At 41.1% G+C, this 13,440-nt stretch overlaps 1 protein-coding gene across 2 annotated transcripts in view; it reads left to right on the forward strand.

The window, feature by feature from the left end:
- The window catches only part of TMEM132B (transmembrane protein 132B), a 261,473-nt gene that overhangs the window by 233,445 nt on the left and 14,588 nt on the right, over positions 1 to 13,440 (forward strand). For both annotated transcript variants that reach the window (XM_030025983.2, XM_030025984.2), the window contains one exon: positions 10,907 to 11,112. In XM_030025983.2, the coding sequence (XP_029881843.1) occupies positions 10,907 to 11,112 (206 nt within the window). The remainder of the gene's footprint in view (positions 1 to 10,906; positions 11,113 to 13,440) is intronic.

The raw sequence follows: 13,440 nt of genomic DNA on the forward strand, positions 1-13,440 counted from the left end.
GGGGTGCAGTTGTCCTTCAGTGGGAGAGGCAGCATTTAGGGCTCCTTTCCCCTATGGAGTAGTCCAGGAGCGGCACAAGGACTTTATGTGCAGTGCTGTTGTGAGCAGCCTCCCATTTACTCCACAGTGTTTCTGTGCAGCTGGGAAGGGCTGAGTGGCCGGTGTCCTACACGAGGGCTGTACGCACTTAGCGTCCTTGAGCTTTTTGCATACTGTGTTGTAGGATCTATGAAATATTTGTGGGAGGTGAGGAAATCTGGAGGTGACTTGCATTCTCCAGGAACATCGAGAAACCAGCAGGCACAGAAGAGCTGGTTAGCTTCAGCAGTTACAACTGACCTGCTGTTTTTTTTCAAGTAAATATTCTTTAGAAATCTCTATTTCCCCTGTTAAAATTTCATTGGAAAAATTGAAGGATACGCAATATATGAAATTGAATGAATACGCATGTAATTGTTTCTTTTGCTTTTAATTTCATGGAGCCTTAGATCTTAAATTTCAGTCACAGGGATTAGAGCTGTGAATCACGAACACTGAGTTTACTTAGTACACAGAAGATTACCATTAAAGCCCATTATTTTACAAAGAACTTCAGTGGAACTGAAGTATGTTACATCTGCCTGAATATTCTCCCCTCTTACTTTTCTCAGTGATGTGTAAATTATTCTGTCAGCCTATAACCCCATTTGTGTGAGTAGTTCAAGTGGGGGTAAAAAAGAGAGAGGGGACCCCCGCCCCCCCGTTAGCTTATAGCTCAAACGTATGTTAGTTTCACCTAATTAACAGTTTTTACAGAACAGGTTCAGTGTTTACAGTTAGAATTGGTGCAAGAAAGAGCTGGCACCATATGCTGGGGTTTCACCAGATAAACAACTCTTAATCCCTTCTGGGATACCAACTGATGATGAATATGAAGCACGTGGATGTTTCAAGTGTTGGTAATGCCTAATCTGCAGAAGTTTACGGATCAAACACTTAAGCAAAAGCCACCTCAGACAAGCACGTGCTTAGAATTTGTGCTGGTGAGAGATCCTTTATCTCAGTGCAAAGAGTGAAGATGTCTGTCTAGAGATAAGCATGCCTGTCTGGGAAGGATGTTAGCCTAGGAGAGGTACTGCATCATGGTGACAAGGCAAGTAGAAGCCATGCTGACTTGCATACTAGATTGCTTAAGAGAAACAAACTCATGGAGCAAGAATGGGATTGGCACAATTTCAATTGCAAATGGACAAGGAAGCAGGAGATCCTGCTCCGAGCTCTGGTCCATGTGTTCTCATTACCAATAAAAGTAGTGGTTGAATGAAAGAAAGAGTGTTCCTGAAGCTTCCCCCAAACACAAACTGTGCTGAGATTTAAATGAGCTTGAACCACATGAGATAAGTTTCATGTGCACCTGCTCTTCTGCATCCTGGCAGCGGAACTGCTGCTCTATCAATAAAGAGATAATTGCAGTTTGTCCAAACAACTTGAAGTATGATATACCACAGAACTTCAGCCTCTGAAAAAACACTGCCTAAAAAGCTCCCTATTCTGAGTTTGTGCCACAGTTGGATGTCATTGCATTACAATAGACAGTGAAGTCCTCGCATCCTTTAAAACTCCTGGTCTGAGGCCAGTAAATCAGTAGAAAGTCTCTCATTTACTTCAACGAGGGTTGGAGCAAACCTAAAAAAAGGCATGCTGTATCCCCTACCAGTTACATCCCATTTTTCTTTCACATGTCAAAGTAGAGTCCCATCTGGTTTCCCAACTGACTGCAGAAATGTCTGGGCTAAGACCAATAGCAACACAGCCACCACTATCTTTTAGTTATTAGTATCAAGCATCATTTCTTCTTGTGCAGGGGAGCTGACATTCCTGATGGACCAGCCACTATCTATTGCAGGTACTGTGAACAAAGGCATTCTCTTACCTTCCAAAGACACCAGCGTCTTAATACAGCCATTGATTTGACCTAATGAAGATGATCTCTCTTTCTTAATCTGCATATGGTGATGGTAAATCAGTGGGAAAGCAGAAACAGTAACTTTTAATTCCAACAGAATTCCTCGGCTTGATTTTTGTAGAAAAAGTGCAATTAAAAGCCCAGCTGATTAGTAAAGGAACTTGGTACATGGAGCAGAGAACATTTTGGCAGCCACCGTGTACTGCTATTAGCTGGCCCCCAATCACTTTCAGTATTCACTCTACATAATCAATAAGAACGAAATGCCAGAGCATCTGCCCTTCCTAGCAGCTGCACCACCGCTGTGGATGCACAGCAGTTATTACTGAGCCTGCATTAAGTCAGGCCAAGCAGCAGGCTGGAGTCTGAAAGCACACCCACCTTCTTTGGTCCTCCCCTTTCAACCTGTGCATCCGCCAAACTTATCATCTCCAGCAGGAACGCCCCTGCACGGCATGCCGGAAAGTGAATGAGAGCAGCTGCTCTGCACCTGGGACTGAAATCCTGGCAGATCTCATGTGTTGTTTAATAATTTTGCATAGATCAACAGTTTTTGAATAGTGCACACTTCATTCAGTACAGCAGGTTTTTAAATTCTCATTGTACATTCATGGATCATTGCACCTTTTCTAAGCCACAGCAATTGTCTCTATTGTTAAACCAAAATGTTAATGTCTTCAATGCTGTCCTTCCCTCTAGTTCAGTGCATTTCAATGGGGGTTAAAAGGTAAAAACACTCTAAAACTTCAAATACCCATTCACATCATTACAAGCTATACCTAGTCTCATCTCCCTCATCCCCCAATATCCTGCTTCTCTTCATCAGCAGTGTTAAATAGTGACATCTACAGAGAAAATGAGCAGAGGCTTCTTCAATAAAACAATAGGGTATCACTAATTCTATTGTGCTTATTGCTGCTGAGCTGCTCTTAAAATGGTTTCATGTTGTCCATGTGGAGCTCTATGCATCTGTGTAACTGATAATCCCCTCCACAAGCCTATCACTCAGACCATCATGCTTTTCTGGTCTCTTGAATACATAGCACTTCAGTTTATTATCTGGTTTTCCAAATCTGTGCTTTCCTGGACAAAGGGTTTTCCTTTCAATCTTGCTTCTAAGTCCTTGTCATTACATTTCAGACCCAAGTATAAACTTGTATTTTGTACCACTGCCATTAGTCTTCAGGATAGGCCCAGTCTGGCAAACACAGTTATGGATATTGTTATTATCTGTATCTGTAATGTTCTCTGTGCAGTTCATTGTAGCCATGGGGATTGTTCTTATGGGCCTTGAACTGGGTCTGGGTTGGGCTGAGTGCTGAAGCAGTTGTGCTCCCACTAACTCCTCACTTTCAAAGGAAGCGGTTGTCAGATTGTGCTTCTATCTCCAATGAGAGAAACTGGAAGTCCAGACATGAGTTTTGAATCTCCCACTTTAGTTCTTTAGAACAATAAAACTGGGAAGAATTACCATTACAAAATGATAATTTCAAAATGGCCTGGATTTCCCAATGGATTTGTTCGTGTGGTTTTGGAAATCTCCACCTACCTGGTTAAATGCCTGCTAACCTCTGAAACTCTGGCCTTTGATGCTTGATCATCCTCCTCTTAATTCAATTGCCTTGACTTCAGCAGTTGTAAGATCAAGACTTGGGGTAATTAAAAAAAGAGCAGGTGTATCTGAAAGTAACTAAGCCAAACACAGCATACATTCTTGCTGACAGATGATGTGGCTGGCCTGTTGTTACAGTTTACCACAGTGCTGTGGGGCCTGAACAAACTTTCCTGCCCCAATCCAAATTTCCCCAAACAACAAGATTAGGGATACTTCTTGTTTCAGTGTAGAAGTATGTGGTTTTCTTCTCAGTAGATGTTGCAACTTAAGACTACTTAAGATGAAGAGCATTGGAAATGCTTCAGGCTCATCTTGACATATTTCAGTTTTTACATTCTCTCCAGTGAAAGCTGATAGTAGGGGGAGAAACTAGAGAAGGGGGAGTATTATATTCATATTTGTAAGTATAACTATTGGACTGCATTGAATCATGCAGTTTGTATACTGTTTCTGTGTAACATTTATTATTCACGGATAAGATGAAAAGCAAACACATATCGAACACATGGGATGGGGAATACTTCACTTAAACTCTTGCTATTGTTTCTAAGTGGGAAACAAACCTTAGAATATATCTCGAGGGATTCCTATAGCCAACACTTACATCTGAAACTACAGCAGCTATTCCAGAGAACAGTACTCGGAGAACTGATTTGCCAATAAAAGCAAATTAACGTGAAAAGAATGTTTCAAAAATGACACTTCCAAGACTATTCTGCACATGTCTAAAATTAAAAGGGAATAAAACTTCTGTTTTCATTAGTTTCAATTTCAGCATCACGTCATTTGCCATCCTTTACTCTGTATATTCTTAATCTACTATTCGCCTCAAATTGCTTGGAGACAATATCTGCAGACCCCAGTACACATAATTAGCTGGGGCAGGGGGAAGCAGAACTATTGCCATAATTAACTGCATAGAAAAATCCCTGCTTGTGGAAAAGGCTGAAATAAATGCATCGTTAAGCCTAGCAGGCCACATACAATGCTTTGGTACGTACAACGCAAGGACTGCTTTGAACATTGCACTGCATTGCTGCATGGGTGTCAGAAGCAAAGGCAATGTCTCCTCCTCATGGGGTGCTTCTCCCCTCGCTGGGTCCCGGTGGACAACACGACCTCTCACCGCAGGAGTCCCGCACGGCAGTGCTGCCACCTGTGCAGGAAAAACGCGAGTCTCCCAGACTGGCCCAGAAGTGCTTTGCAGAGGTGTGCATGCAGTTCACAGCACAGGGAGAGACACCGGACTGACTGTCTCTGCCACACAAGCCCAAAAGGAGACAGGATGTTGTTCTGGGGCAGAACTGTAATTCAACCATGGCCAATTAATTTTAATTTTAAAAGGGGAATAAAATCTAATGAAAATGTCTACTTTTATATTATCACTTGACACGTGCATATGGACAAATATTGTGCACTAGAATAATTAACATTTCATGACATAACATACAACTACAGCCAAAACAAGAAATCTGACATTTTCTAGACTGACTACTATCAGGCATAATTCTGAATTTAAATAAAACCAGCATTTCTTAGCTGAAAAGGGTTTGGGAACACCCTTTGTTTGTTTATTTGTCTCAAGACTTGAGGCATATCTTTCCATCCCTTTGTTGGTTTAGGAGAGACTCCAGCAATGGCCTAAGGCAGTGCATAGTGCAGAAGGGGACAGGAGCCAGGGAAGGCACAGAGGTAACTAGCTGTTGGAAAGAGGGAGAAAGAAGAAGGTAGGAAGAAGAATAATCCTTCTTTTTGTCTTCAACTATTACCCAAACACTAAGCCAGATTCCTCAGGCTGAGGAAGTAATTTCAGACTGTGCTTCTAAAGCAAACGTGTAGCAATAATAAAGTAGAAAATTATCCAAAACAGAGAAAAACCTGATACAGCTGTGCTGTGGCCATATAAAAAGATGCAAGAGGCAGAAGAAAAACACATAGCGTAAGGGTTTGAAGTAGCTCAGCAAGTCTTTCCTAATGGGCTAACAAGACAATGCCAGGAACAACACCGCAGAAAAGGTGGAAAAGGTAGCATTCAGGAAATACCACAAAATTACAGTTTTAAGATTATTATGAGAATGAGCCATTTACTGTAGGTGCCATTCACTTACTTTAAAATCTTGTTACAATTGTTCTCTTTATAGCCTCAGCCACAATAACGAGACTTTGCATCCCTTACACACTCACTGCAAAGCAGCACTGTGCACTGTTCCTTTGACCTTTTATAAATGTCCACAGTTTGCTGATGTCTCATTCCTACCTCCTCTTCCACAAGAGCTCTGGCTCCCGACACCAATGGTGGGAGGGCCTGTTTGCAGAGGACTTAAGTAGCTGCAGCCAGACCGTGTTCTGGGCTCTGCCTCCTATGCTGGACATCAGAAATAGCGTTGTCTCGGGCAGGGATTGGAATAAGGTTGGGTTTTGCTGTTGAAAGACCAGGGTTACAAAACTGAAGAGGTCTGCACATCTGTCCTATTAAACTTAAGTATTTTTAAATGCCAGTAGATCCTGACTCCAGCCAAAAACTCCTCTTGTAAAGGCCAGTTCTGCTGAAGTACTGGTGAAAGCTCTTGTGAAAGCAAGTATAAAAAGGACCTCTTTCCAAGGGTGAATTTGAACTTCAAATTTAAATCATTTGGGGACCTGACTGGATAACCAAATGGCTATAGCTCTCAGCTGAAAAGACTGTGTGTTAGATCCAATTTGATACACACTGCGTGTGCCTCAGTTTCCTCTTCTACAAATGGGTTGTAAAAATACTACCCTCCTTTTGGTTTTTGTGTGTCAAAAATTCACAGATGAAAAGTGCCATAGGACAGTTTGGCATTGTACTTGGTACCACTCTTACATCTACTTTGTCACTGTTGCTTCATACCAAATTAAACAGAATTAATTCCTTTGGGTAGTAGTTTTTCTGTTAAAATTCGTTATACCTGTTCATACACAGCTGTGTGCGCACACACCATTCACATAAATATCAGTGAGAAGTGTATGTCTGAAGGTGAAAAAAGATGAACTTGGAGATGAGGTACGGTCTGGGAAAGTGCTGAAGTGCTGCCAACTGGAGACGCCTGTGTGGTAGGCCTCTCCTGAAGCCATCTTGCTCTCTCCTCCTACCCAAGAGAGTGCTGGGGAAAAAATGGTTGTGCCAAGCAGGCATTCAGCAGCAAAGTCTTGTTTAACCAAAACACTCCTGAGTGGTTACAGCCACAAGGACTGCGACTGTTTTCTGTTACATCTATCTCATTCAGTCTCTTTACAAAATGACCTGCAAGCTAGGGTAAGGTATGAGCTTTGGAATCAAACCTGCATGTAAAGATGAACCACGCAGCAGGCATTATTTGTTTTCTTGTCAGTTCACGTTCCCTCTGTTTTACCTGTTCACCCAAAGGGTGTGTAAACCTTCGCTGCCCTGAACATCAAATGCTTTCCCAATTACTCTTTTGGACTGCTAGCTACTTTTGTACTGGATTAGTCTAAAACGAGGAGGCTGTGACAGGCTGTACAGAGCAAATTGTGCTTTTTACAATTATTTGTGGGGATTGGAGCCAACCACCTGCTTCAAAGCCTGGAGAGGTTAATTGCAGCTCTCTTTCTCTTGACCTGCATACCAGAGCACATTGCTGGCCGTCCTGCCCTCCTGGTTGCAAACTGTCTCAAATAGCACTTTCCTGATTTTGTCAGGCAGTTGACAATGGATAGCGACAGAATGTTTTAAACAGGCTTGCTCCGTGCATTTTAGATGAGAGGGTGGCATTCTAAGTTTTTGCTGTGTCTTCTCACTGTGTAGCGTTTGCAGGAGTGATTTAACAGCATTTTCCCTCTTTGTTCCCTCGCAGCCAGCAGCTCAAAAGCAAGCTGTGTGTTAAGTCACCTGCTAATGTAACTCTGCCTGTGTTGCCCTGCTGCGTCAGAGCTTGCCCTATGGTGAACCCGAGTGCCTTCTGATGTAAACAGGCATGCACTCCCCAAACTGCAGCAGCAGGTCATATGAGTTCCCCTTCCAGCAGCATCGCGAGCCACTTCTGGCAGTCAGAGTGTGACCAGAAAAGTACGGAGAAGACTTGAAAGGGGAGAAAGTGAAGGGGAACATTTGCAGTAGGCCATCAGCCAGAGAATACAGCTGGCACCAAGTCCCCAAAGCTCAACGTGTGCTTCTCATTCCCTCTTCACTTTGGAGGAGTGTCAGAGTGCTGTTAGCATGAAATCACAGCTCTCATCTGAGACCTGGATGAAATTAATTCTTTGTCCTGGGTCTGTAGTAGATCCCAAGTGAAATAGGAGTGCTGGGCATTTTCTATACATGCTCAAGGTTCTCGTTCCCTTCAGATGAACCAAATCTACTTTCAAGTAACAACTGCTGTAAGGTGTAGTGAACGAAACATGGCAGTAATTAAATGCATTTGAGTGTAAGAGAGGCTTCCTCAGGTGAGCTTTAGTCTAGCCTGAATGGTTAACAGCGGTCATGGTTTCACATCCCATATCATGGGATTCAGCTGACAGCTGTGGTTTTTGCCCTTATTTGCACAAACTTAATTTTCCTTTAAATTCTTTGGTTTGCTTGTACCTAATAGAGTAAACCCAAATTCCAGACAGAGAACTGAAATAACAATGTGTCTGCTCAAGTTTTCTTACCAAGGCTGGATTATTTTCTGGAAGATATGCTTAAGTGAAACATGAACTCTGAACTCTACACAAGACCACTGGGTGAACTTCTATAACATAATTATATACACTGATGTATATTTACATCTTGGTCAGTATATAAATGACTGAATAGCTCTGTCTAGACATATAATCTATGAAATTTGTAAGCCTAGCCTGATATTTTTACAGCTACAATTAAAGTCCATCTTTCAGTTACCTAATTTAGCACCTTTCTTGCCTGCTGACAAGAAGACAAGAACATTTTAAGCAGCAAGAAGAGAATCTAAAATATTAGCTGCTGTCATGTCAGATACTAGTTATTCCCCTGATCTGGTCTTGATGTTTATCCCTCCCTCTCTGAGTTTTCTTAATTATTTCTGTCTTGTATTAATTCTCACAAAACTCCCTAGATGTAGGCTTTATGATTTAGAATCTCAACTACTCATTCAATTAATGGGCTTGCTTAATGCGCTTAAACTTTCCAGAGACACTTGTGACACATTATGAAGGGGAAACAAAGATTCTGAGTATGTTCCATCTCACTTGTGGTACTCCTGAGCCTGGAGTCCATTTTAAGCTCTTTATCAGATAGGTAAATTTTTTTTTTTTTTTAAATTCTTGTACTCATTTAACCATTTATGTGTAAGGAGTATTCTGTCCAGAAGAGTGACTTAGTTTCCTTTGTCCTATCCCTTGCAACCTGGCTTAGTCCTTTTGTAAAAAGCAATTGATTGTAGTTTCAGTACATTGATTAGGATCTGAGAAGCTGATTTGAAAATGGCAAACGTGGAAGTGCAGCTCTTTTACTTTATATATGGGTATTGCATATGGAGAGAAAAACATTAGACAGTGAGCTTTTCTAAGAAGAATTTCAAGGCGCTTGACAATTAGCAAAGCTACTACCTAATAATAAGCAGTACAGGAGAATGACGTTAGTGGTACAGTGATGTTATAAAAGGGACAATCTGAAAAGTTTGGCTGCGTGGTCTCACCAAGTGTGAAACAGTCATTTGATATGGTCGATGTTCAGTGGATATATACCAACAGCTCAGCGGGCACAATGTTTCCCAAATGCTTCTCCTTCCATGCTTGGCTTGAGAGTTGCCATAATTTTCAATGTCATCACAATAATTCTGGAAATAAAACTTGTCACCAAATAACCTGCATAAAGGTTGCTTGTATTCTTTTGCTTCTGAAATAGCTGATTCTTAGGCACGTTGCCTATAAATCTTAAAAGCATTATGAGACCCATTTAGGCAAAATTTTGTTATTTAAATGTGCTCCATAGTGATAGTAGAACTCAGGTATTGTCCATCTAACAGCAATATACCATGTTACAGCTCAAGAGAAAAACTGAGATTATTCTGAGATTTAAAGCAAGACAAACTTAATTTCAAAGTCATATGTGAGGACTGCCTTTGAGGAAAAAAACAGCTGCTACACATTTTCTGTAGTTTTTCTTGGCTCAGTAACCCCTAATTCCTGTTAAGATCAGAAAAGATTTGAGGTACATTTGCAGAGCAAAATCAGCCTGTGTTTCAGCATATTCCCCACTGAAGTCCACATGAGTTATCTCAGTAACTCCAGTAAACCAGAATTTAATCACTGGCTTAGCCAGAATCCCTTCAGATCTGAGTCCCAATGCATTATACAACATGACACAGAACAGTCCTGACAAGAGAACAAAGTCCATTTCAGTAACACAACTACATCGCATAAGCCATGGTTTTAAAAGATTAAAACCACAGTACACGGACTCTGCTGGAGACCATCACCCCTCTCTCACTTCAAAGCAGAATGCAAACCTGTATATACATACAAATACATATACATATGCATGTACATACATACACATATGTACGTGCATATACATATATATATGTTATACATTAATCTAAAGGTGTGTGTGTATATATATATATAATCTAAAAGTATACACACATGCATTCATAAATATAGTAAAAAAACGTACCTCATAAAGAAGGAGTTCCATTTTTCCAGGATGCAGGTCAAATGCATTGCTACATCATGTTCTTTATATAAATAGGATCTGTGCTCAGGACCTTGATTTTGTGCCAAAGGATTCCTGAGACCAAGAGGGTAGATGAGTTATACTACAGAGCCCACGTGCTAGTTTTGGCAGTAATTTCATATAAGGACACAAAGCAACTATGAAGACATTTTGCTAAAACAATTACCGAGAAGTTCTAAAAATTAATGCTTCTGCTGCACTTCTGCTCATGAGCCATAAGGGGATCTTTGTCTTTCAGCAGTACAGTGCTCAAGGAAAAAGGAAAGGATTCTGTTTTATGGTTCTGAGTCAGTCTTTTTCTTAGTAACATATGGCCCCATTTTTTCCAGGTTCTTTAAGCAAGTTGTAAACATAAACTTTGATGCACATGGAGTTTGATTCATGAAGAGTTTAATTTGCCTAGTATAAAAGATTCACATAGGTTATATAACATCATTAAATTATTTTTGTAGTTTGAGTAGTATCCATTGAGGAAAGCAGAACTGTTTCCCTGGGGTCCATTTATCACTGTTTGCTACTAATTAGAAAACTGAAAATGCAATATGCATGACTCACATTATCAGTGTTGTCTTTGGGCTGATGTATCATTCCTCGTGCTTCCTCAGGAACTTTTATTCATTTCCTAATTAATCTTCCTTTTTCTCTTTTTTTTTTTTTTTTTTTTTTTAAGGTTTCTGACAGATGTGACTCCATCTTCGTTAATGGCAAGGAAATGAAAAGCAAAGTGGATACTATTGTTAACTTCACTTATCAGCATTTTACCACCCAATTAGAAGTGACGGTCTGGGTTCCAAGGCTCCCACTGCAGATAGAGATCTCTGATACAGAGCTTAGCCAGATCAAAGGCTGGAGGATACCCGTCACGGCCAATAAAAGGTATGCTTACAGCATTGGCACAGTCCAGATACATGCCCAGGGCCTCTGATTTTAGAACACAACAAATCTTTAGAGTATTTCTCAGAATCTAAACTCTCCTGTTTAAAATTAGCTTTAGAGTCTGTCCTAGGCTTCATTAAAACATCCAACAATGGTATCAGTAGGCTATATTTTATCCTGATCTATATGGTTTAAAAGTCAGTGGCTTTGCCTGGAGCATTAATCAATTCCACACTATCTATCTCAGGAAGTCGTATCATACACTCTGATGTGCAAAAAGACCTGGACCTCTCCCATCTTGTATGTAACATCTTCTGTGTGTGTGTGTGAGACAGGGTGGGGAGGGGCAGGAGAGAGATCAAGATCCAGTGCTTAAGTTTCTGGCTACAGTGCTAAATAAAATAGGGCCAGGGAGGGAGTCAGGTCACTGGGCACTGGCAGGGGGGTTGGACTGGATATCTTTAAAGGTCCCTTCCAACCCAAACCATTCTATGATTCTATGACTGGATGATTATTCAGTCTGTGTACAGATGCATTGTACAGCAGACCTGGCTGAAGCATTACTTAGCAAGTCTGAATTAGGCAAACCACTTATGCTCCTGTTGAAGACTATATTCTGGTGAACGGATTCTACCAGGATAAATGTGGATGGGGAAAAAAAGGAGGGGGAGGGGGGCGGGGATTTTGAGCTCTGTTCCCATCATTCCCTACTGAAAATATCCATTCTAGAATAACCATCATTTGGACAATTTGCAAGACTAAGAACTTCCAGGAACACTGCTATATTGGTGGATTTCAGGCTAAGTTGAAAAATAGTACTGGAGAACAAGGCATGACACCAGCTCAGATTTATAACACAGTGAAAAAGGATTTCTGGCAGCAGTAACTGTAGCGCTAAACACTGTGGCAGTTCTAGCTAAAGCACTCCATTTGCCCTGGAGAACATCTCAGCTATTGAAGAGCCTTAAAGAGCCCAAACAGACAGCAGTGGAGTAGAATTATCTAACGCTTTATGAGGGCATAAAACCAAGGGTAATAGGACACAATTTACAGGATACTCAGATAATGAGCTCCAAAGAAGGGGACTGACTTACCTCTTGGCTGTGTGGACATTTTTTCTGGCTATGACAGAAGAGGGGGTGAGGATCTGGCACAAGAGGAATTTGTGTGTTTGCTTCAGTGATGAAGGCAAAGTTGCCATTTGTGGCAGGAAGAGATTTGCTAGGTGAGGAATGAACATATGCCGGCTGCTTAAAGTTTCACTTACTTAACTTACCTTCTTCTGCCTGTAATGTGCCTAGTGCTGTAACACTCCCTTAGGCACAACTCCTACTAAAACCAGTGGGGATTTTGCTGAGTAAATGACTGCAAGATTAGGCTGTTGATGTTTATTATAGGAGTAAACTTTCAGCAGCAAGCTCAGTGAGTTAGACATTCAACTGTGGTTAACGGTCGTGGACATTCTGACTTTAAACCCATTACACACAGTGCTGGAAATTTACCCCCTGGTGTCTAGTTCTGATTTATTTGGCCAGCTGAAATAAAGATAACGGTCTGAGAGTCTGCTCTGTTTGCAAGCTGGCAAGTGGTGCGAGTTTGCTGCTGCTCAGATTGCATCTGAACTGCTGGCACATCTTCAGCAAGCATTTCCTGTGAAGGGTGGAAGAGAAAGTATGGACACTGTATTATTCCCCAGAATTGCAGCTGGTAGTTTATGACATTGTGTGTCAGCAGCCCATGCCTGTGTGAACGGGAAAGGTTTCAACTAGAAATAAATTATCTCTTGTTTTATGGAACATTCATGTGGATTCTTTTTTTTAACTTTGGGGGGGGTATTCTAAATCAATAGGCAGTCTAGGACTAGCATTAGTTGTGCTCGCTCTGACATTTCCTTTGTACTTAAGGTTTTTACATCTCCTTTATTTTTAGATTTGGATGGGTTTTACCTGAGATTTAGTGGCTTTTCCTTTTGGTTTTGGTTTTTTTTTTTTTTAATTTTTCTCTTTGATTTTTAACCTGCTTATGCCTCCATCTCCTTCATAGCTACATGTTTCCCAATATCCTAAACATGGGGGAGTTTTTATGATGAGTTTTTACATGGTGACCTGAAGCACACAAGCCATTCAGACTACAGTCAGGAGCTGCAGGATGGTTTCCTGAATCCTCATTCAGTGATACAGCCAGAAGGCCACATTGGCTTATTCTGAACAATGCTTCAGCCTGTAATTCTTCACAGTGCCTGCCCGGGATGTATAATACAGTGTTCGTGCTGTACAGTGAGAAGGTTGTCTTGTGTGATACCTGAGAATAGGTTTGAAAGAGAGAGAG

The sequence above is a fragment of the Aquila chrysaetos genome, chromosome 9, assembly GCF_900496995.4.
Source record: "Aquila chrysaetos chrysaetos chromosome 9, bAquChr1.4, whole genome shotgun sequence".
Classification (NCBI taxonomy): Eukaryota; Metazoa; Chordata; class Aves; order Accipitriformes; family Accipitridae; genus Aquila; species Aquila chrysaetos.